Below are 23,799 nucleotides of genomic sequence, written 5' to 3' on the forward strand. Positions count from 1 at the left end.
CACAGAATGGTAGGGGTTGGAAGGGACCTCTGGAGCTCATCTTGTCCAACCCCCCTGCTTGAGCAGGCACACCCAGAGCAGGGGGCACAGGAACGCATCCAGGTGCGTTTTGAATGTCTCCAGGGAAGGAGACTCCACAATCTCCCTGGGCAGCCTGTGCCCCTGCTCTGGCACCCGCACAGGAAAGGAGTTTTTTCTCATATTGAGGTGGAACTTCCTGTGCTCCAACTTGTGCCCATCGCCCCTTGTCCTGTCACTGGGCACCACTGAAAAGAGTCTGGGCCCAAATTTTTCAGTTGCATTAATTTCGGTAGAAAATAACCAAGACTCCCTTTAAACTCGTCCACGAAAAATTCAGTGCTTTAATCTGCTTATCTGGCACAACCCCTGTGAAAAGTTGGGTGCAGACTCCCCACCGTCGGCCAGTTTGGGACACATCATGCGCCTTCCCTCACAAACACCAGTTCACCTGCCGGCATCGCCTTTACTCCCCACGCACCGTCACGCCCTCAGGGTGTGTGCGTGATGCAAGCTTTCCCCACCTCCCGCCAAGACTCCCCGCCCATCCTCCCGTACCGCGCAGGCGCGGTCCCTCCGCGCCGCTCGCCACGCAGCGCCCGGCGGGAAGGGGCGGGGCTAGCAGCGCATGCGCGCGGCGGTGGCGCGGGTGGCAGCTGCGCTGGCAGGGCGGCCGCGGTCACGTGGGGCTGGGGCCGGCGGGGCGCCCTCGGCCGCGCATGCGCCGGGCGGATGTTGCCGCCGCCGTTAGCGCAGCTACCGCCGGGGCTCTATGGGGAGAACATGGCTCCTTTCCCCGAGGAGGTGGATGTCTTCTCGGCTCCGCACTGGCGGATGAAGCAGCTCGTGGGGCTCTACTGCGACAAGGTAGCGGGTGGGGGCGACCTCTGCTCCGTTCCGCTCCCCTCCCCTGAGGCGGGGGGGAGGATTTCGGTAGCGCGCATCTGTCAGCGCCCCGCCGCCAACTTCTCACCGCTGCCGCGGGGCTCCCGGCCGCTCCGGCCCTCCCGCCGCAGGCAGCCCCGTCAGGGCCGGGCCGGGGCCCCCTTCGCTTCCGGAGCCCCGCCGGCTCCTCGCCGGCCCCTGCGGGGGTCCCCTTCAGCTCGGGGGAGCGGCGTTCCCTCGCGGGGGCCGCGCCTTCCCACTGCCTGCCCTCCCGCCGGGCCGCGGGCAAGCGGGGCGCCGGCTCGTACCACGGACTACCCCCGGGGCTGGGGAGCGGGCGCCGGGGCCGGCCGCGGCGGAGCAGCCTCCCCCCTTGGGGCGCGAGGCGGCGAGCGGGTGGCCCTGGGGGCCGGGGGGGCGGCGGGGGGGCCGGCTGCGAGCCCCGCCGCTTTTCGTTAATTAACCGGTACCAGGCGAGGCACCGGCGCTGCGCATGGGGCTCCCTGAGCCTGCCGGCGGCTGCCTGTGCGTTTGCATGCGCAGCGTGTAATCCGTGAGCAGCCTAAAGATACCCTAGGTAGGTTGTTTTACTTTAAATACATATGATTTTACTCGCGGGCAAAAGTAACTTTTATTCTTGCATCAGAGCAGTTAGTCAGCAAGGCTGATGCGTCACCTGAAAGGCAAACTTTACTGCAGCAGCTTCGAGCGTAATGGAAGGGTTTCAGGTAGATATTTCAAAGCCAGCACTCGTACTGAAAGAAGTAGTGCCTCCCATCTCGGGGCATTAATGGCTCTTTGGAGAACCAGATTGGTTAACAGGCATTTAAAAGGAGGGTGAAGTATACCGTCTCTCATGTAACTCGCTTACTGCTGCCAGCGGGCTGGGGCAGTTCTAGCATCCTCCCCCTGTTTTCCACATGCCACCTTGTACTGCACCAGGTCCCTTCTTGTGAGCCCGTTCAATTTGGTAATCGGGTGAAGAAAACACGAGTCGTTTTTTGCTGGATTAGCTAACTGAACAGGCTGAGCAGAGGGTCTTGGGGGGAGGAGAAGGTGAGACCTTGTGTAATGCTGCTTTGCCTTTTATCTGTGAGTGTGTTTGCTTTATTTTTAATCTGTGGCGGCATGAACACTTGTGACATCTTAACAGAGTGGATTTTAGGTGAAGGGAAGCAAACACCTGGGACTTTTCTGCCCCCCGACCCCCAGCAGCAGGACTGGCATATTGTTGATGGCAACGGAACAGGTTTTGTTGGAACCTCCGGATACTGTAGTCATTTGGGTTTTGTTTCTAGAGCAACATTTAGCTCACTTTTATTGAGCCTCCCACAAAGTTTTGACCAAGTTTACTATGACTTGATAAAAGTAAAACTCCCTGGGCAGGAATGGTTGGTATTCCTAAATATTGGCAAATTTGATTAAAACTATCCCGCTTGCAATGAACATAATCTCTCACTTTCTAAAAATTTTTATACAGGAGTTTGCTTGCCTCCTTTCTCTTTTGAAGAAGTGCATGTATGAATGAATGGTTCTTCTTTCTTAAAAGTACTCAATCTTTCATCTTTTAACCCTGTTTCAGAACTCAATGACTGTGCCTGGCCTATGACCTTTGTATTTCAGTAACGCTAGCTTTGCATCAGAAAAAACTCTGAACTATGTTTGGCTTTCCTTCTTGTGTGATCGAGATGCTGTAATTAAATAAGACTTAAGTTCTGCTTATATGGCAATTATAACTTGTAAAGCTATGCTCTTTATAAATCTAGTTTGTCCTTGAGGGATCTTTAATTTTGTGAATTGTGTGTTACCTGCTGTTCCCCATGTTCCCTGTACGCTGTAATATAGTCGCTGTTTGTTAGCAGCTGAATTAGTAAGTTCCAACCAATGTTAGTGAGGGTGAAATGGGTCTGTCTATGCTTTACTTTTCAGGGGAACAGCTGTAATGTTATTGATGGGTAAAGTATGTAGGTACTTAAATAATCCTTTAGGACAGAGAGGCACAGTTTATTTTGTTCTTCCAGGACTTGATGTGAGACAGAACGGTCAGTCAGTTGTTTGGTGCATTAAGAAAGTTATCCTACTCCTTTAACTGTTGCTAGCAGAGATCTCACCATACTTTTGCTGCATTCTTAATTTTTTTACCTGCATTGTACACAGTGCCCTGCACTTGGATAATAAAAATAACAAATTCTCTTCAGTAAGGAAACCCACAAAATGGTCAGATCTGTTGCCTACTCTGATAAGTAGATTCTTTAAGTCCTCAGAGGATGTGCCCCCCTGTAGGCAGTGGAGTGCTACAGCAGGCAGTCTTTATAGTTAAAATGCTTTTCCTAATGCCTGACGTCATCTTTGCTACAAATAGATCAGATTCTGTTTTCCTGTCTCTGCTGAACCATTCTTCGTTTTCAGAACGATCTCGTGTCGATTTGCAAATTGTAGCTGTGTCCTCCATATTAGTTATCTGTTTTCTGGCCTAAGCAAAGCGATGCGTTCTGCTTCACCATATGGGTCATGCTTTCCATACCTCAGTGTACTTGTTGATTTTTGTCAGGGCTAAACTGCTGTTCTGTAACAGTTTAAGCTATCTGACTGCCACTGTTACGACTGCATGCCTTTCTTGCTCCCATCAGCACTTGAAGTGACTCACAAAGGATCTAAGCTGGCGGAAATTTTCTTTTTTTTTTCTCTGAAGCGGGGTACTTTTTATGCTGATGTAGTGCTGCCAGCAAGGACTGGTCAGATGAGTACTGAAGCCAATGTGAGGCAGAGGGTGGGACCGTGACAGCCAGCAACTAGATTGGCTTAAGCTACTGTGAAACCTCAGCCTAATTATGTCTGTGTTCCTGAAATCTGTTCTGCAGAACGGGACACTGCTGGTGTTGAGTAGGGCAGATATGTTTTGGATGTGTTATTCTGCAAGCTCTCCCCCCCCCCCCCCCCATCAGCAGCATGCTCACTTCGTGCTTCTCTATAATCCCATGCTTCTCTGCAGACTGGTACTCAAATTTGCTTTCATATTTGTCATTGGATTTCCATCCTGTATGTAGACACATGTACTTGTCCAAGTCAGTACGTTGGTGTCCAGTAGAGACTGTTTCTGTTGTTGCATTATGTTTTGTGTTACCTGCACTCAAAAATCTGCAACTCATATGTTACCAGCTTTCCTGCTTTCCCAGCTGTAGCTGAAAGTATTGTATCTGTCATGAGGCAGCACAGATTTCAGCTGATCCCGTACTGAAAAGTCCTGTTGTGGTTTGGCTGAAAACATTGGTAGCTGAGGCTTGAGAGCACTATTTGCAAGTGCTTGAGCTACCCTGCGATTTCCTGTAGGCAGTATTAGTTTGCTGTAAGGCAAAACAGTATCAAAAACCTTAGGGAAATCATGATCTGTAACGTGTCATCTTCCTCTTAAGTAGTTTGGTTGCCTTATCAAAAGGAAATAATCAGATTCTTTTTTCTAAACAAGTCTGTGCTGGGCGATTGTTACTTCATTAGCTCTGAGATCTGGACTACTAAAGTAGCAGGCTCTGGTCTAGATACACACTGCGATTAAATTTTGGCTACGCCCTTCCCCAGAGACAAGACACCTAGTACTGCTTTATGGGGTTTCAAACTTCCTGCTGTTCTGTGAAGTTACTACAGCGGAAGAATATGTTTTCAAATCTTTGCGTTATAGAATTGCCCAGGAAATTTAGGCTGCTTTAGGAAAAGGAATAGGAAAAATAGTCATGCTCTAAATGCTGTAATGCAGTTATTGGTGATTGATGACTTGTTCTCATGTCTTCCTGTCTGCCTCTCAAAACTAGGGTGAGACTTCGTATTGTGACTGAGTGGATCTAACAACTGGCTGCCGTTGCTGGAAGGGTTAATTGTTGATTGTATCCTCAGTGCTTGTCTGGCCCCTTGATGAGCAGCTAGTTCATCTAGTGCACTGAAGTGAAAGGTGATTCAGTAAAACCGGCTTGATGAGAGGTCAAACAAGCTCCAGAACCAGGTTGACAGTATGGGAGAAGGGAACAGGACTAACCACTGCAGGAATAAACAGCTGCTTTAATAACTCAGCTTTATTGTGAAACCTTTGAGTGTTTGATCAAAAACATCTAAGGTCCTTCTTCTGTTTGCCTGACTTCAGTTTTCTGTGATCTCACCTTTCTACATAAGATCTCTGCAGTTATGCTCATGGTTCAGTAATTACTTTGGCTAGTTCTTCCAGGAAATTTGGATCAATTTTGTCCTGTTTTGCTGACTTGAATGCATTGAACTTGTATAAATATATAACTAACATTCTTCTTTTCTAGCCTGTACTTCTGACGCCTTGTTAAAAATTAATTGCCATAAATATTATTCCTGATTAAATTCCTCATGAAGACTTGAACAAAGATGACATTTAATTTTGCTGTTGTCATCTCTGCCTTTCCTGTTAAATAGTTGACTTAAGTATCCCTTTTCTTCTTTTATCTAAGTATATATAGACTTTTTTTGCTCTTTCACTGTGTCTTTTGTCCTTGTTTGAAGTCAAAATGTTGTTCTGTTCTACTTACCTGCAGTGATAAATTCTGGGTTGTTATTGTAGGATTTTTCAAAATTCCATGTAGCTAAGAAGTTCTTCTCTTTATTTCCTAATAATGGTTTCTTTTGATAACTCCCGTGTCTGTTTAACCTTTGTCTATTTCAGTAGCCTTCTAGAGTGCTTCAGTTGTTTTGCTCCCTTGCAAGCTTTGGACAGTGCTGAAGAGAACGAATTTTTTTCATGTGTTAAGTTTGTGATGTTCTTACAATAAAGATATTGCAGGTGAACCATTTTAGGAGTGAAAATACTTCTAAATTATTGGGAATTAAGTTGAATTGACGTGGTAGAGCATTGGGCAGGAAATAAGATGACCACATTATGATTACATTTTTTAATGGCGGCAAAGGGGACTGAAATCTGAAATATTAGACAAAGAAGTCTGTTTCTAAACAACAAACGTTAGTAAAGCTTTTGTTCTAATTCTGAAATCCTATATCAGTATTTTGGTTCACTGCCATTCATTTTCCACTGCTGTTTCAAATGTGTGTGGTGATTTAAACATGCTATTTATCACCAATTAAGATTCTGTAGCATGAGCACTTGCCATCACCTATGTTTAGAATGATTAAACAGCTACTTAGGATGCTTAGTGTTAATAAGTCTGCAAACGATGGGCTACAGTATCACTGCAGGCAGAACATGGAAAGAAATTCCTTCCATCTTGATAGAAGGAAATTAAACTTTCTCATTAGCATCCAGAGACAGGTGGGCAATTTTCTGTCTTGCCTCTGAGTCTTTCATCAGAGACTCTATGAGCCCTCCTTCCATCTTAGCTTCTGGATGCTGAATAGTTCAGTAACTTCTTGCTATACCTATTGGGAAATCACAGCTTTGAATACATTTGCCGTGCAGAAGAATATTTTGAAGATGAATCTGTAAGTGACAAAGTTTTCCACATATCTACATTTTAAAGCAAATGCATTTTAAGTGAAGCGGCAAAGGAGGTCTGAAATGGGGGACAACTGTGATAAAACATGTTTGGAGTTTAAGTGAGGCTCTTCAGACCTGCATAGCAATTTCACTCCCTTTTTCAGGACACTTTTAGCTCTTGTTGCCACCTCAAACCTCCTCTTTGTTTCTTTATTTTTTGTCTAGCAAAACACCTATTTTTTCTTACCTAATTGACGCTTTGCCCTTTTGTCTCTTTTTTGCCTTCATAAGAAAAACCTGAGGGTATTTTCTTATACCAGACACAGTAGCAATGTTTCTTGCAAGTAATTGCTTAGCACCTATTGTTGCCCTTGAATTGTAGGAAAAAAGTTTTGTGTTCACCCTTCACATATTGCTCTGATCTTTTGTCCTTTCTTTCAGCCTGCTCTGGAGAGCAGTAATAACCTACCTTTGCCCTTCTCTGCTTTAAGCAACAACTTACACTCCTCTACTCTGTGGCACAAAAAAAAAGGAGAAACCAATGCCTTCTGAAAAGCTAGAGACTGTAATTTAATGTGTATCAGTGTTCATACAGGTTTTATGCAGCTATCCTAGAATATGCTTTAACTGATCAAGTAAAGTATAAGTTGTAATTCTCGAGAGACTTGGCTTTTTGCAGTTAGTGCCCAAGGTGGATTAAGCTGCAGTGGTGAATTTTTCCAGTGCCTGCCTTCGGTTGTGTTAGGAAATTGCAGAGACTGGTGCAGAAGTGCAAAAGCATTTTTTAATGTTGTGAGTTACTGCAGTGGGAGAGTGGGGAGGAGCCTTGAGGCAGTTGTTACTTCACTCCTGGGACTTTAGATGCCTCCTGACAGAAGGCCAAAAGGCCAGGTCTTAGCGGGAACATATCTGTGTGAGGATGTAAAGCAGGAAAGAAGTCTTCTATGGCATCTAGAGCGAATATGAGAAATGCTGTGACAGATACCTAAGTAATGGTATCATTGCAAGTGTTCATTGTGCTTTCATTTAAGGCCCTTGCATTTCATATCTCTACTAGATTTTTTCTTAAGTATTTTGTTGGGTTCATCTCTGCAGACCCAGTGACAGCCTGTGTCCCTTCATCCCTGGTAGTCTTCTACTTGTGGAAGCCATATGCTGGAGGAAGCTCAGCTGGTTTTACCAGTGCTTCCTGAGCTGTGCGTTCTGCTATGGTCCCCAAGGGGGCCTGACACTTATAGTAACTGCATCAGTGAAAATCTTGGTGCAGTCAGCCCTGTATTGTTATTTATGTCTTTCTGTGAAGAGCCCTTCATGATTAAAAATCTGATCTACAGGTGTTCATTAGACAAAATTGCAAACATAGTGCAAGAGAGTGATACACAAGACCAAAATCAAAATTAAAATAGCATTTTGTTTCCACCTCCACTGTGCTCTTATGCTTGGCATTTATCAGCTTCACTTCGGCCTTTTAAAATATAGAGTACATGATTTTACCTGCCCTGTTGCCTGTGCTCTTTGAAAACCAAATCATTTTGTATGCCTTAATCTTTTGAGTTAATATAGTGGTTGTTGTTTGGTTTTTTGGGGGTATTTTTTCCTCTTTTTGAAAGGCTATTTCAAGATTTTTAGTTAAGCTGCAACACAGTTGATGAGATTTCTTCTCGATATAATCCTGTCCTCTAAGCAAACAGACGGGCACTTGAAAGTTTTGGAGTTCTTGTTGAGTTCTGCCAGATCCTGTCCTGCCTGCCAGCCTTGCTAATTACTATTATTTTGGGTTGACCCACAGCCAACAAAAGCACCCAGGATAGAAAATCTGTATTATTCCTCTGGTTTAAGGCTTCATACATCGGAACTGGAGCATGAAGTAATTTAGCTAACTCTCTCACTGTTCACCTTTACATAAAGATAAACCAAAGGAGCAGGTGGCACTGAGAGGTGTCATCCTTTTTGCTAGGCTGTCTCTGCACTGTAGTTCTTCCTTGGGGACAGTATAAACTGAGCTTCTTGTTGTGGATTCCTAAGTAAGACATGGCATGCAACTGGGTGTCACTGCATGCTGTCTGTCAGACTAGTGCACTGACCAGGAGGAAAACGAGCACACTGAAAAGGCACACCTTAGTGGATCACTACACCAAATGGGCTTATCTTGCAGCTGCAAAATTGCTGGAGCATGTTCTAGGGAAGTGGTAGGAATGTACAGCTGGAAGTAGGGGCAGGGCTACTGCTTCTGGGTGTTTCCTCCTCCTTCCCTGCCCCATAATAAACTGCAGATTAAGTATAACATGAAACTGCATGCTCTTGGTGTTGACACAGGCACACCTTTTTATGGTCTTTGTCCCTCTCTTTTCTTGCTCATAAAATTGAGATAATATCTCTGCAGAGTCCAAGTTCCTGTCCTTTGAATTTTAGTGCTATTGCATATGTGAAGTGGTAGTAACCTAAAAATGTAAGACAGAAAAGCTGTAGTTGACTAATAATGCCATGCTGCTTTTTTCTTTTTTCCTGGTGCTATTCTAAAAATGTTACTTTTTTTTTTTTAATCTCAGTGGTCACAGAATCACAGAATGGTAGGGGTTGGAAGGGACCTCTAGGAGATGATCTTGTCCAACCCCCCTGCTTGAGCAGGGGGCACAGGACCGTGTCCAGGTGGGTTTTGAATGTCTCCAGGGAAGGAGACTGCAGAGCCTCCCTGGGCAGCCTGTGCCACTGCTCTGGCACCCTCACAGGAAAGAAGTTTTTCTTCTGTTCTGGTTGAACTTCCTGTGTTCCAGCTTGTGCCCATTGCCCCTTGTCCTGTTGTTGAGCAAGCTGGCATTGGTCTGCCAGCTCCATAATGAAAAAGATTTTACTACTTTTTTAATGAGTTTTAAATCTGCCAAGTTAACTAGTGGTAGAAATCTAGTCTGCATTGATCATCAAGCATACTATATCTTTATTAGACCTCCAGTAGCAATCAGCTGTTTGTATAGGTCTTAATGAGCACAGTGGTTACACATGGAAAGCAGAATATATAGGAATGACCTATCGAAAACATTACTTGTGATACATGAAAAGGAAGAAAAATTGCCTTAATTGTTTTTTAGATTCTAGACTGATTTTGTTAGGGTTAGTGGTTGTTCGAAATGGGGAAACCCTTTCATTTGAAATAAAGCAGTTTGTGAATTTGTAGCCGCTTTTAAATTCTTTAACCTTGAGTAATTATTCCATTTAAATTTGTGAAACCTTTGGTCAGAGTGGAAAAAATAAATTTTCCCTTTCCTGTTCTCTTTCCTTATATTTTATTGTTTTCCAGCTTGTGGTTGGGAGTAAACAGATAGTTGCAACTGGGAAAGTTAGCACATAGTGTAGGCTTTGCTTACTGCTGTGCTAGTCTGATAAGAGCAGCGTACTTTTTCTTTATTTCTGTTTGCGGCTTTCTCCTTGCTGGTTAATAGTATGTGTCGATGTTTGTAAGGAAGAAACAAATGTTTTCCACTCACTAAATGTATTTTTGGCATAGATACTATGAAATAAGTTATTTCAGTTTACTCACTGTAAACTAGAATTTCTGGAAAATTAATTTTCTTCTTCTAGGAAAACATTTTTCTATATTGGCATGTATACAAAACACTTCCAGAAACCAAGTAATACTGTATTTTGTTCGGTGATTTGATTAGCAGTCTTGAGCTTTCTTATTTATTCGCAAGGTTTTGGATAGAAATACCTCTGGCTTTATCCGACAGAGCTTCATTTTTCGTAATGAAAGCACTAAAGCCACAAAGGAGATGAAAGAATTGAATGTAGAATTACCTTCAGCTGAGCGTCATGAACATGAAGCGTGGTATAAATAGCAATTACTGTTAATCTTCCTGGTATTGTCAGCTTGTTCTTGAAGCACAAAAATTAAATAATAACTTACAGTAAGGAAGGGTGTTTGTCTGCTACATCTCTGTACACTCACCTTAACCATGTTAATGGCTCTGTTATAGTCCAGTAAAGTTGAGCACTCACTGAACACCAGTATGTGATTGTCGGAGTTACAAAGATATTTTTTCTAAGCATAGCTATTCTTTAATTGCATAATTTGAGGTTTAAAAAAAAGATATCAAGTGATTTCTTAATTCAGAGTTACTATTTTTTCCTGCAAAGGAAGGATGAAATTACGTGATCTTGAATCAATGGCAGAAAACTTCTAAGATCTACGTCTTAATAATCCTAATACTAGTTTACACATTGCTTTCAGCCTCAAGGGGGGAAAACCCCCAATATTTCTGGTTTTTATTTCGTGATTTTAAGTATTGTATACTGCAAAACCCCTAAGTTAAGTTAAATACCAGTTAAGTATGAAGAACTTCAGAGGAGAACAGCAGTCTTAGGTTAGTATGACTATCTCCTTTTCATGCTGTTCCTTGGAAGAGATTCGGTATATTTTGTGAACTAGTGCTTTGCTTCACTGCGGGCACCACAGCAGCCTTTGGATTATTGATGTGCCTTCCACAGTTTATGTGAAATAAAGTTGATGTATGGTGTGGGTGTAGTTTTTTTTTGTGGTGTGGTTTGGTTGGGGTGTTCTGATTTTTTTTTTTGTAAGGGCTTAATAAATAAAGTTAATATTGAGTTTAACAGCTCTTGGCTACTTCTAAAGTATGCCTGCATCAGCCAAAGGCCTCTGAAGTGTTTCAGACAGAATTTGCAATGCGGTTGACTGTCTGTTGTTTGGCCTGTTGCTCAGGCTGTTTGGATTATGTAGAATTCTTAAATTTCATGAGGCTTCAGGAGGCAGCATCACTCTTGTGGTATGGCTCCTCAATTCGAGTTTGCATTCCAAACACAAAAGCCATTGTGCTGTAACTTACAGTTGTTTAAATCTAATGTCTTAAAAAGTCCAGAAAGCTCCCAGGTATCTCTTAACACCTGTGGCTGTGATAATCGGATTAGTGCGGTGTACTTTAAGCCTGCTCAGGGATCACATGTGCACTGTGCTTTATATTTTTGACTAGTCAGCAAATATCCTTAATGCAATCCATTTCCTCCCCCTCACTATTCTCTTGGGATTCTCCGTCTGAGTTTTTGGGGTGGTGGTTTTCTTTCTGCACTACTGAACTCCTGCATTAGTTTTTCTTGTGTAGACCTGGTGAAAAGTGGACCTTGGAGTATAGCAGCTGCTGTCTGCTAATAGTCTTGGATCCCCCCTTGTAAGACTTATCAGTCCTGGTAATGAAATTACAGATCTGACCGAGTGACTTTGTTGCTAGGCTACCTATCCTCTGAAAAGCCAGTTTTCCTCAGCTTCGGCTGACCTTTTTAATGTACCTGATTGCTGATTCAAGTACAGTCATTAAACTTCAATATCCTCTCCATAGTTCCTAATCTCTTGGATATCTGCTGGAAGCCTTAGTAGCAGATGTGAATATGCAAGCATTTCATGTTACAGTAGCTTCTATAACAATACATTTATAACAGGAATTCTTAAATTAGGTGCACAAATTTATTCCAGATATGTGGATGGTAATAGGTAGGTTCAACAGAAGTGTGAGTCCTGAAAAGGTTTTGAGTCAGAAGGATGAGAAGATGGTATTTTGTATGCTGGGCATTTGGGAGCAAATGGGGTCTTTGGGGACTGACTTCAGGTATTGTAGATCCTTACAGGTAAGAAGGAACCAATTTTGAGGTAGTCCTTGATCAAGAGAAATACTACATCAGAAATCAGACTTCACAATTATTGAGGTCTGAATCACAAATGGCTGGAGGTGAGGAGGCTATCTTGAAGATGTATTTCTGCACCCAACTCTTGTGCTTGTTCAGACTTCTGCTTTTCAGTGTGTAAAGTCTAGCCTGTAGCTTTGTATAGTACCACTGCTCTGTATATTACATCCTCTGAGCTTAGCAGAGGATAGAAAAGGTCTTCAAAGCCAAGATCTTTTCCCATTCGTGATACATGCATAACAATGCATGCTTCAAATCCTAATGCAGTGCATCACAAACACACATCATGTTTTTCTGACCTGTCAGTAGTTGGTCTAAAAGATACTGGGGAAAAAAAACCCCAACCCTTAACTTTGCCCTATTTTCTGTCTCCAATGAGGTTAAGTAAATGTGGGTTTTTCCCATAGTGATAGTAATTTTGCTCAGATGTAAACCATGTAATATCAGGAGGCCCAGCTGAGTTGGAGTTGCGTAAGTACTTGGCAGATGCCCAGTGTGTTTCGTTTGCATTGCTGGTGATTGCCAGGAAGTGGCAATGCAATGTCAGAATGAATAAGTGCATTTGGGCTTTTTAAATGATAGAAGTTTTAGATCTCTCAATTTATGGTTATTTTTGATATATATGTTCATACATAAAACTTACATATGTCTCAGATTCCCATTTCTAGTAAAACACTTAGATTCCAGAATCTTTATAAAATAAAACTCTTCTGAATACTCCAGTGGCTTGTTTTCTGAATTAAATTAAAATATTTATATTTTTAGAATGCTTGCTCTTGTATGTTGCTGTAGGCTAGGATTCTTGAAGCTGCATGTGGAATAAAACATAAGAATGGAAATAAAAATTTTCTACATTCACCAAAGGAAAATGCAGTTTTAAAACACGTTACTAATGGTGACAGTACACGTGTAAAAATAGCACTACTGTCTTACCTAGAACTTTGTGTTGTCTCGATTTGTTGGTTCTCAGTCCTTTAGGAACCTTTTCTAACAGCTAGTATAGTTTGTGTCCACTTGGTAGGACTCGGTGTTCCTTCTGGCTAATGATGTCCCTAAAGGTAGGCTCAGGGTGCTATGATAATGGCTTCTTGGTAAGGACTAAAATGTAGATCTGGGGAAGTGGCTATGCCTTTTAGTTACCTGCCAGGGTGTGGAGAGTGCCTTGATTTCTACCAGGAAATCTTTCTACATTTATTTACCACAAGGTTTCACAAGATTGGTTTATGTTCCTTAAAAACAACTTCGACTTTACAGTCATCTTAAAGCTAATGCTATAACTGCATTGTTCTCTCAAGGATGACTTTCCTTTAAAAAGTTATCATACTATGCTGTTTTCTTAAGCTCTGTTCATCCATGTGGGATGAGGCAGTTGCCTTCAGAAATTGTGTGATTAAATGTAACGCACATTATTGCATATATTATGCTTTGTTAAACTTCTGTAGTTCTTATTCATTCCTTGTGATATTTCTAAAATCCATAGCTTCAGTTTTTTGTTCTTCAGAGCCTGTGATGGGAAATGCAGTTACATAGTTGCCGTTGGAAAACAGAATTGTGCAATTAAATTCCTTGGTTTACTTAAACATCATTCACAAACCACAACACTGTAAAACTGTTCTGTTAACTTATTTTGGGGAGTTAACAGAATTTGAGTGTGAATGTTTCCTCTTACAGTTCATTAAAACAGTAAGCCATATGTGAAATGACCATGCATGAGTTTTTGGAAGTTGTAAAACAAGTTTGAGGTTTTTATGTAGAATTTGTGTTGGTTCCTGTTAACAAATAAAAATCAAGTGGCAAGTCGGTCATGAAGGTTAAAATAATAATGAATTCTGTGAAAAAATTCAAAAGTCATTAATAGGGATATTATATAAATGTTTGTTAATCCCTAGTATTCAAATGCCAATATTAATTCTGCCCACTTCTGGAAGAAGTTGTATTAAATTTATTTTAATGCATGAATTAGACAAATTACAGGAAAGTTATTATTCAGATAGAAGACGTGTATGTATATACCTATCTATGCACTTGAATCTTTTTGATTTTTATCTGTGGTGCTTGAAGATTGAAATTAGAAGCATTCATTACTCTCATTTTTGATGTCTTTGAATTTGTTCAAATTGCAAATTCATTTTTTATTTTCGCCAGTTTTCTTTATAAAACTGAAGGTTTTCAGCTTTTTATAAGTAATGGGAGCAATGAATAACAGGAGCCTAATACCTGTTCTAAGGATTTAACTTGACCTTGACATGATTTTAATTGATTTTTTTATGAGCTTTTCTTTCTTCTAGCTTTCCAAGACCAACTTCTCCAACAACAATGATTTTCGGGCTCTTCTGCAATCACTTTATGCCACATTCAAAGAATTTAAAATGCATGAGCAGATTGAAAATGAGTGTATCATTGGTTTGCTTCAGCAACGTAGCCGGACAGTGTACAATGTGCACTCGGACAACAAACTCTCAGAGATGCTTAGCCTCTTTGAGAAAGGGTTAAAGAATGTAAAGGTAAGTACACTATAAGAAGGATTGCGTCCTAAGGAAAACATGCTGTGATTACATATTAGTGTGCCTCAACTTTTCTTAATACTCTCTACAAATAAACTAATGAGGAAGAAGAAACATTTGTGGTTTCTTGATACAGTAGTGAAAACTCTCCAGTCCAGAACAGAGATTCTTTTGTCATTCCTCACAGTTACTAAATTTCTAGTAAAAATTCTTTTCAGAGGTGTATTTTGTGACATAAGTCCATCACTGCGTAATCAGAGGTGTTTTGGAGGGAGAACATGAAAGTTTCAAATACAAAGACTCCTCTGCTAATTGGTTAGAACACTTTCTGACTATAGAAATAATGTTTCTTATTAATTTGTTAGGAAACCCTGAGTATTTTTTTTGTGGCACATAGGATTGTATTATTGTCACAAATGGGGATGATTACTGGACTTAAAAAAAAGGCATTGTTTTATTCTGTTAGTGAGTCATGTACTCCTTCCAGTAATCTGTTGCTTAGTAATGCTGTTAATGTTCCAGTCCTCAAGAAACTCTAGATGTTATTTCTCCAGCTGGCTTTTCCATGACTTAAAGTTGTTAAATTCTTCTCCAGTAGAATCCTACTTGAATGCTGCTGTGTCTTTCCTCTGGGGTACCCAACTCAACTCCCCCTTCCTGCACTCTAAAAACCATAGTCTCCAGTAATAATTTTTCATGCCATATTATATTTCTAGTACATATGGTCCTTATTTTCAGTAAGAAGAATACTAAATATGCAGTTAATTGGTTTCATCTTACTATCTAAAGTGCATTTGGACCTGGGAATCCTGCAAATAGTTTTTTTTTTCCCTGTGCATAGTAAACCTTAAAATTTGTCTTAAGTTTTTTCCATTAATGAATCAGAAAATGAAGGAGAAGGGAAATTTAACACTTGGCTTTGTGCTGTAGCTTCTCTGATAGGACGCTGGTGTTAGTCTGTTACTTGACTACTTAAGTGTGGAAAAACAGATTCTCTAGCTCTCTTCAGATAGGTTAACTGTAATTTTTTTTGTGATTGTGGTTAGTTCAATTTAAACTGATCGCTTAAGCTTTTTTCTATAATAGTCAGGATTTCTTGATGTTTGTGATGTAGAAGTTTGAAAAAAAAAAAAACCAACTTAGAACATTTACTGTAAGAGCTGTGAGGAACTTCAGTATGTTGCAATTAATGGGCAGACTTCAGAACCAGCTGCTTATTACTGGCACAGAGAACAAACTAACAGATTGATAGCTGAAGTTGGTCTGATTAACATATGAGAGTCAGTTACTTTATTTAAGAGTTCTTTCCATTTCCAAAGTAAATATCTATAAAGCGTGTCCAGCTGTAAATCCTGATTGTAATTTGGAAGCTAGAATTGTAGAATAACTAATGTAGAATTTATGCAGTTAAAAGATGAACTGCTGTATCCTAGGATAATTCTTACGCAAAACATGCAAATACTTGGATTACTCTTATTACTTTGAACTTTGGGTGAGACTATAGATTGGTAGACTTCGGTCTTTGCTCCAAAGTAAAGATGTGATTAGACAAGTTAGTTCATATCTGGTAACAGAATCAGGAAGGAAGGGAATACTTTGTTCTGTCTAGTAACAGGCCAATACAGACTGTCAGCTTGTCGTGAAACTTTGTAAGCGAACACATTCTTACCATGAAATAGAGCAAGCATGCTGCATGCATGGGGAAGACATAATGGGCTTTTATTTGACAACCCTTGAGTGAATGGACAAGATTAGATAATAAATAAATAAATCTTTGCTTTCTTTTCAGAACGAATATGAACAGCTGAACTATGCGAAACAGCTGAAGGAGAGATTGGAAGCCTTTACCAGGGATTTCCTTCCTCATATGAAAGAGGAAGAGGAGGTGGGTAAAAATCTTCCTCAAATATTATGTTGATCATCTTTGGGGTTTGGAATGACTGAATAGATACAAAGGGCTTAGAGGTTCTTTTTTTTTTTTTCCACAGTTCTCTGTTTTTATTACTATGCCAATTTGCATGCCGGACTGTGGTGTCATTGTTCTGTTCTCTGACTGCAGAGTGACACATTCTGAAGCAGTGACTATATTGAACATTTATGATGAAATTCTTGCCCTTTAAAAAAATTTATAACAAGAGTCCACTGGGGCTGGGATTTGTTTGCAGCAGGTAGTCATTTAAGGGGACGTGTAGTAAAACTTAAAGGAAAAAAAAGTCCTGCAAATCAGTGCTTCATGACTCAAGCTGACACTCCCAAACAGCCTCTGACCTACATTTGAAACAGACTAGTACTGCCAGTCTGATGATTTATGGGTTTCCAAAAACTGGGAGGCATCTTCTGGAGAGAGTAAATCTTCCAAAGTCTGTCCAAGAGAAATCTTTTCTCATGTTTTTTTTCCTTGCCTCTTTGCCTTCCATGTGAGTACCTCAATAAGTTATAGAGTTTAAGCAACTTCAATCACTTCCCTTTTCTGCTGGGGAAAACAGTTAAAACAGCTTGCCTGAGACTATGCAGTGATCCATGGGAAGCAGAGGACTGGAACTCAAAACTTCCATGATCTTGTCCTTAGGTTCACTTAATGTATGACATGTTATACTTGGAGAGAATTTGAAACAGGAAATTCTGTGTTGGTAGGCCTGTGTTGCATTATCAACTATCTCTGTCAACACCAGACATTTTTTTGTTCCCCTTTTTCTTTTGCTTTAGGTTTTTCAGCCAATGTTGATGGAATACTTTACTTACGAAGAATTGAAAGATATTAAGAAGAAAGTAATTGCACAGCACTGCTCACAAAAGGAGGCTGCAGAATTCAGAGGTCTCAGTAAGTGGAATCAAGCAGAAGAGCTTCAGAAGGTCTTTAAGTATTCTGTGGATGAGAAGGCAGATCGAGGTGAAGCATCTAATTAAAGTTAAAGTAATTTTTGGACTGCAATTTTTATCTAAAAAGCTGCACCGGTGACATACCTGAAGTTATGTACTGGCAGATAAGATAGTTTTTATAAAATGGGAATTTCTTCAAACCACTTTTGAAACTTCATGAACTTCACTGTTTGATACAGGCTTCTTGGCAGGTTGTAATGTAGATACTACTTCACTGTTTGCCTGTTCTCAACCTTCTTCCTCTCCCTTCCCTCCCTTGGTAATAGTTGATATAATTAAAAAAAAAAGTAATTAATTCTAATTTCATACTTCCATTGAGATTATATTTTATATTTGCAGATCTTGAATTTAATTCTTGGTTTTTAGGACTGTTTTGGTAAGCTTTTCTGTTGATGGTTTAGTAACACAGAATAGTTAGCCAATTGACAATATTACAAATTAAAAGCATCTCACCTTCCCCAACTCCACTACCTAACTTCCCTGGGCCTCTCAGGAATCAGAGAGGAAGAACCTGTGTCTGTGGAGTGATGCAAGGGAATGAATCCATGCCGCGTGTCAGTAGGTCAGATGAAATGTGCCTTCTGGAAGTAGATATTTAGTTTGTGTTCTTCTCTAACTAGCTTTCCTGATGAATAAATGGGTAACTACTAAAGTGCAGTTCAGGCTTGTTTTATGACTGTTGGAGCAGCTGACTTTGTCTGTGTTTGCAGTTTTCACTCTTAACTAATGACGAGTTGATGCCCCAAAGAAGGGGAATTACTGTATGAAAAGTGTAATAGTGGGTGTTAGCCTGATAAATAGAGCAAGCCCTCATGAATTGGCTTTGTGGTGTTGATAAGATGTGGTGCTCTTATTAGAAGAACTTGAAAAACTACTCTGTAATCAGATTTTTTTTTTTATGAAACTTGACTTCTATGAACTGAACTGGTCGTTTTCTGCCCTCCAGGTGAAACCTTCAAAAAAGATCATGGCCCATGGTGTGAAATACTGTTGAGTCTGAACAGATGAACTTGACAGAAGTAGCCTTATGGCATTATTTGCTGTTAAGTCTAGCTGGAATAGCAGTTTTGGGACAGTGATAATTCTGCAATGGTTGTGTTCTAGACTTTAGGGAGAAGAAAGTATGTGTCCTGCCTCCTTTTTTTTTTTTTTTTTTTTAAAAAAAAGGAAGAAAATAATGCAGCTTGTGGTCCTGCGTAGTTCTAACTGCATTTTAGTGTAGTTACTGCATTTACAGTGTGCATGGTTTAGTGAGTTTGCTGCATTCTCTGTTGTTTGCCTGCAGCGACTTGCCAGGTATACAAATATATTGATTTATCAAGTGGAACTGTATCTAATTATATTTTTTTGAAATAGCAAGAGACTATCACACAGTAAAGTTTACGTTATGGTTGCTTCTGGAGCTTCTTTGTGAAAGGAAACCTGATCTATGTCTCACTCTACTCTTACATACTTTAAGTCCTAACTTTAAAATTAAATCCCTACTACTTTGTGAAATGTGCTATTTCTAAGGACTCCTGAAAACTATTTTAGAAGTACTTTTTCTCAAGTAAATTGTCCATAAACAAAGTTTTAAAAATTCTCTTAAAACAGCAAAAAACCCCACTAACCAAAGCATTTCATTTGTTATTTTATGCAGTTCGCAGTTCTCCTTGTACTATGGTGATAAGGGAGAGCTGCTGGAGATGGTTCCCACTGCTGTCCATCGAAGTACTAATTACAGTGGCTAAATTTTAGCCTCTAACTTAATACTTAGTATTACCTTCCAACCTGAATGGCTTGTCACCATTGGGAAGTTAAAATTGTCCATGCTAGCAGTTAAAGCTAGAAATAAAATATGAGACAGCTGCAAAGAGTGAAGCGTGGATGTCTTGCTGTGTCCCAGGCAAGAGGTTGAGCGCTTTCACTGGGAGTGGTCCCAGCTGGTAGATTCTGTGTGCTAGTACTGTTTCCTGGGAATGTGGCAAAGCAGGTGTGTATATATAATCTATGATACACGGCATTCTTTTAAAGCATTTCATTTATAGCAGATACTGCTTTTATCTTGCTGTGTTTGAGTAGCAGGTGGTTACTTTTGTCCAGGGCTTCTTGCACCCTTGGGTTTTCCCAGGGTTGGAAAAAAACTAGCAAGTTGAGAAAATGGCAAACAGAAAACAGCTGGGGTTTCTTTGTTTGTTTAAGGTGGTATCACAGTGAAAGGTTTTTAAAGCTGAAGTGACTTGTATTTTTTCAACTATTTTCCTAAACAATTATTAAAATTGTTTTCCAGACACGATTTTTTCATCATCCTAGTCAAAATGTGAGTTCCACTATTATTTAAAGCTGTGAGGCTGTGCTTCACTTAACACACACTTTCTATGTTTCAGAAACCGAAGTAACAGGGCACACTACAAATATTACTAATCTTCCTCCTGAAGTAATGCTGACCATTTTCAGTTACCTTAACCCCCAAGAGTTATGTCAGTGTAGTCAAGTAAGCACTGAATGGTCACAGCTGGCTAAAACTGGATCTCTCTGGAAACATCTTTACCCTGTTCGTTGGGCCAGAGGTAAGTTAAATTTAATTCTTCCTTTGACAGCATGTCCATTATGAGAATTTCTGAGCCAATAGAAGAGCATGTTTTAGTATAGGCTGTCATGTACAATGAACCTGACAGCTGAGCATGCTTCTGGCAAGGGTAGTGCCCTGTAACTTGCTTAAATGTTAAAAATCCCCAAAATGTACTTCTATCTTGTAGAATTAAGAAAGTAAAAGTTGTCTTGGATGTAACTCATGAGTGGTTCTTGTGTACAAACTGTTGATTAGTTTTACTGAGGTTTGTTTGCTTGTATGAATGCTAACAAGTGTATCGCTAATACATCGTCTTAATTATGACTTAAGAATCTAAGGGGATTTGAATTATTTGAAATATTTTTATTTCATTAGGTTACTAGGTAGAAATAATATTACCTACTTGTGTTAGTTCCTGACTAGTATGCTCTCCTCTGAGGTCTGTCTTGTGATTCAGACATCACTGCAGAATGGAAGTTTCAAACAAATGGAGTTCTAAGACTTCCTCACAATCTGTTCTCGCTGTTTATGTTCACACTTCAAAGAAAACTGTATGAATGTTAGCCTTACTGTTAATTCTTTAGATATATTACTTCAATAACTTCTACTGCAGTAAAGAGTAAGTAGTTTTGTTTGTGGTGGTTTTTTTTTGTTTATAACTTCTGTTTCTCAGACTTTCCTGTTACTTCTCAATAGGAAAATTTTTAATTGTAACCTTTTCAAAAGTACTTGTTCAAATAGACGAAATGCTGTGTATTCCGATGAGGCCACTTACAAGTCAGAGCGTATTTGTAGCTTTAAATATTTCTATTTGTATTTGTTCATATTTGAGTGTTAAAAAATCACTGGACTATGGCATTCCAGGCTTCACAATTGCTACCACGTCAGTGTAGCTGAGTAAAAAGGAGACCATCTGTGCTGTTTAAAAAACTGTATTTTATGTGTCTTTGTAAGATTTTAAGAGAGTACGGTAACAATGTATAACTTCAAATTCGAGTTACATAAAAGCTAAAATCTTCTTTCTGGCTAGACCTTTATGGCTTGTAAAATCTGTACAAGGCACAGAGGAGTTATGAGTTTTGGGCCTGAATGAATTTTTTTTGGTTGGATAGATCTTACCGGCAAGAATAGGTTGGTCCCTGAGCTGCAAAAGAGTGGAGAGAACGGGTTTCAGCATTTAAACTGTTAAATTATAATTTTTGTCTAAAACCTAGTTGTCTTGATGATTCAGTGCTATGCAAAAGAGATAATTGGCAACTGCTTAAAATGATATTCCTAAACCTGTTTTCGGGACAACAGGAAGGTAGTCTCTTGAAGTACTGCCTATACGATTACAGTTGTTTGTGCACGATTGCTCTAAACTGGGTGGAAGCTTCTCAAATAGGATTTACTGCCAGAGGGGGGGAAAAAAGAACGTAAAACCACAGGCTTAGTTAAATTTTTAACTTTTTTCCTAATACAGAGAGGTTTTCTGAGGCTTTTTATATATTACAAAGATGAGTTAAAGATGATGAGAAATGTTACCAAAACCTTTTGCTTCACAGTTGATTGACAGTCAAGATTTCATTGTCACTGGGTTGCTCTTATAAGAAACCTTATTCCTTTAGAAACCACTCAGCAGGGATTGTTCTTCCCTTGGGGGTAGTAGTATCCCTCTCTAGTGAGATAGCAGGATAAGCTGTTTCTGTTTTAAGCGTGTGTATGCTGAGGGAGGCAGCAGACCTGCTTATACCAAGCCCAACACTACAATATACCCAAACTAGAAGTAAATTACACTTGTGCAGTAACTAACCCTTGTGGAAAGGGGTTGCCATACCAGCTAAAACAGTGGAGCTGTTATTCATGTTCATGCAGATGTTCTAAAAAATTACTGTTTATTGATTTGAGTCATATGTATGTTATAATTGAGTATTGCATAGTTGTTTTAAGTGGGCTACTTCTGGAACGTGGGTTTCTTGATCCTGGAGTTGCCATGTGCACTGGCTAAAAACAGGCTAATAATGTACATCCTGGCTGACTGTATATTTGTGAGATTCCAGAGGAAAACAGAAATGTCTTAAACCAAGTGTTATACCAAAAGTTGACAGTTAATTTAGCTACCAGAAAGAACTTCAGCACCTACGTAGTCCAAATATTCTGTAATTGTTTCTGTTACTTTTGCAAGCATGTTGGTCCTTACTAAGAAAATAAGGACAACAGGCGTGTCTCGGAATAGCATAATAGGCTGTGAGTTCTGTAACAGTACTGAAACTGTTCCAGGAATCTTTTGAAGCTTTAAAATATAAATCAAATGCTAATTATGTCAAGGTTCAGTCCAACCTTAACTGAGATCAATGAAAAATTAATTTATATCTTTAGGTCAGGTCGCAGTATGCTGAGAATTTTACTGCTATTTTCTGCAGTGATGAGAAGTTTGTCTTAATTCCTGGTTTGTTTGGTTTTCTTTCTGTTTTTTTTTTTTCCTTCGTTTTTGGGGGGGTTGAGTAGGTGATTGGTATAGTGGTCCTGCAGCAGATCTTGAGATGGAACCTGATGAGGAATGGGTGAAAAATAGAAAAGATGAAAGTCGTGCTTTCCAAGAATGGGATGAAGATGCTGACATAGATGAATCTGGTAGGTAAATTCTGGTTTTGGTGAATTTTTTTCCCCTAAAGATGACAGAACTGTAAAAAAATAAATGTTTAAAATGGAATCTTTTCTGCAAAATTAGTTTAAAATACAGATTTTTTTTTTTCATAGTTGATTACAGTACATTAAAATAATGACAAATGCAGTAGTACTTACATTCTGTCTAGATTAAATGCTTTTTAAGCCACATGGTAGAAAAGAACTTAGGAAGGTCTGCCTAGCAATTACTTCAGGTTTCCGAAAGGAGTGTTCTCTTTCCTCATGTTCATGTCATCCTGACTCCCAGCTGGGTGGAAGAAAATGAGGAATGGCATGTGATGGTGTGTAGAAGCAGGCAGCTGGTTTTAATGAGCTGAATTAATTTGTCTAGGAGAGAGCAAACATAAGTGCAGGTAGAAGAAGAATTATGGGGATGTGTCTGGAATTAGGGAGGAGGTAAACGCTACGCTTCATCTGTTCAGGAAGTTTGGATGAATCATCTTGCATCCTAAAGCATTCTGGCCTTAATTTAAAATTTGCCTTAAGCTGTTATACTACAGGATATGAAATGCTCCGTGAGATAATATTCCAATGTATAAGGCAAGTTGGTGGAAACAGCTGCCCCAGACAGCCCTGAGCAGTACATAATCTGTAGTAAATATTTCTTCAAGTCCTTTAATGATAACTATTAAGACTCTTACTGCTTTTACTTGCTGTCAGAGCTAAAACTCTTCAGGACTTCCAGAAAGACAAGCAGATAGTTTTTAAAGATGGGGCTTAAGTAGTATGTTGAGTGACAGTTCAGCAAAAGTTTAATGTAAGGTAGTTTCTGAAACTTACGCCTTGTTAAGCCTTCTTTAATTTCCTGATAACTTGTTTCATGTAAGATGGCAATGTGAATTCCAAATTACTCAAAGCACATTTTAAGTCTTTCTCTTCTGGTTTTATTTTGCAGAAGAAGCAGCTGAAGATTCACTTGCTATTAATATAGCACAAATGGAAAAACGTTTACTTCATGGCTTAATTCATAATGTCCTCCCGCATGTAGGCTCTTCAGTGAAGACACTGGTATTGGCCTATAGTTCTGCAGCATCTAGCAAAATGGTATGTAATTTGAAACTGGCATTTAATAATTGTGGCTATTCAGCCTCTAATTAATAACTGATGTGTCTGAGTTTAAAACGTTCAGGTAGTGAAAATGAGTTGCAATTCAAGAGAATGTTAAT

General features: G+C 39.9%; 1 protein-coding gene across 1 annotated transcript in view; it reads left to right on the forward strand.

Moving 5' to 3' along the window:
- Positions 1-662: 662 nt before the first annotated feature.
- Positions 663-23,799, forward strand: part of FBXL5 (F-box and leucine rich repeat protein 5) — a 37,061-nt gene continuing 13,924 nt past the window's right edge. Inside the window, exons 1-7 of the mRNA XM_075091844.1 lie at positions 663-885; positions 14,320-14,535; positions 16,325-16,420; positions 17,242-17,425; positions 19,782-19,964; positions 22,454-22,579; positions 23,529-23,677. Coding sequence (XP_074947945.1) covers positions 751-885; positions 14,320-14,535; positions 16,325-16,420; positions 17,242-17,425; positions 19,782-19,964; positions 22,454-22,579; positions 23,529-23,677 — 1,089 coding nt within the window. The 5' untranslated portion in view covers positions 663-750. The remainder of the gene's footprint in view (positions 886-14,319; positions 14,536-16,324; positions 16,421-17,241; positions 17,426-19,781; positions 19,965-22,453; positions 22,580-23,528; positions 23,678-23,799) is intronic.

This window comes from Phalacrocorax aristotelis, chromosome 4 (genome assembly GCF_949628215.1).
Source record: "Phalacrocorax aristotelis chromosome 4, bGulAri2.1, whole genome shotgun sequence".
NCBI lineage: Eukaryota > Metazoa > Chordata > Aves > Suliformes > Phalacrocoracidae > Phalacrocorax > Phalacrocorax aristotelis.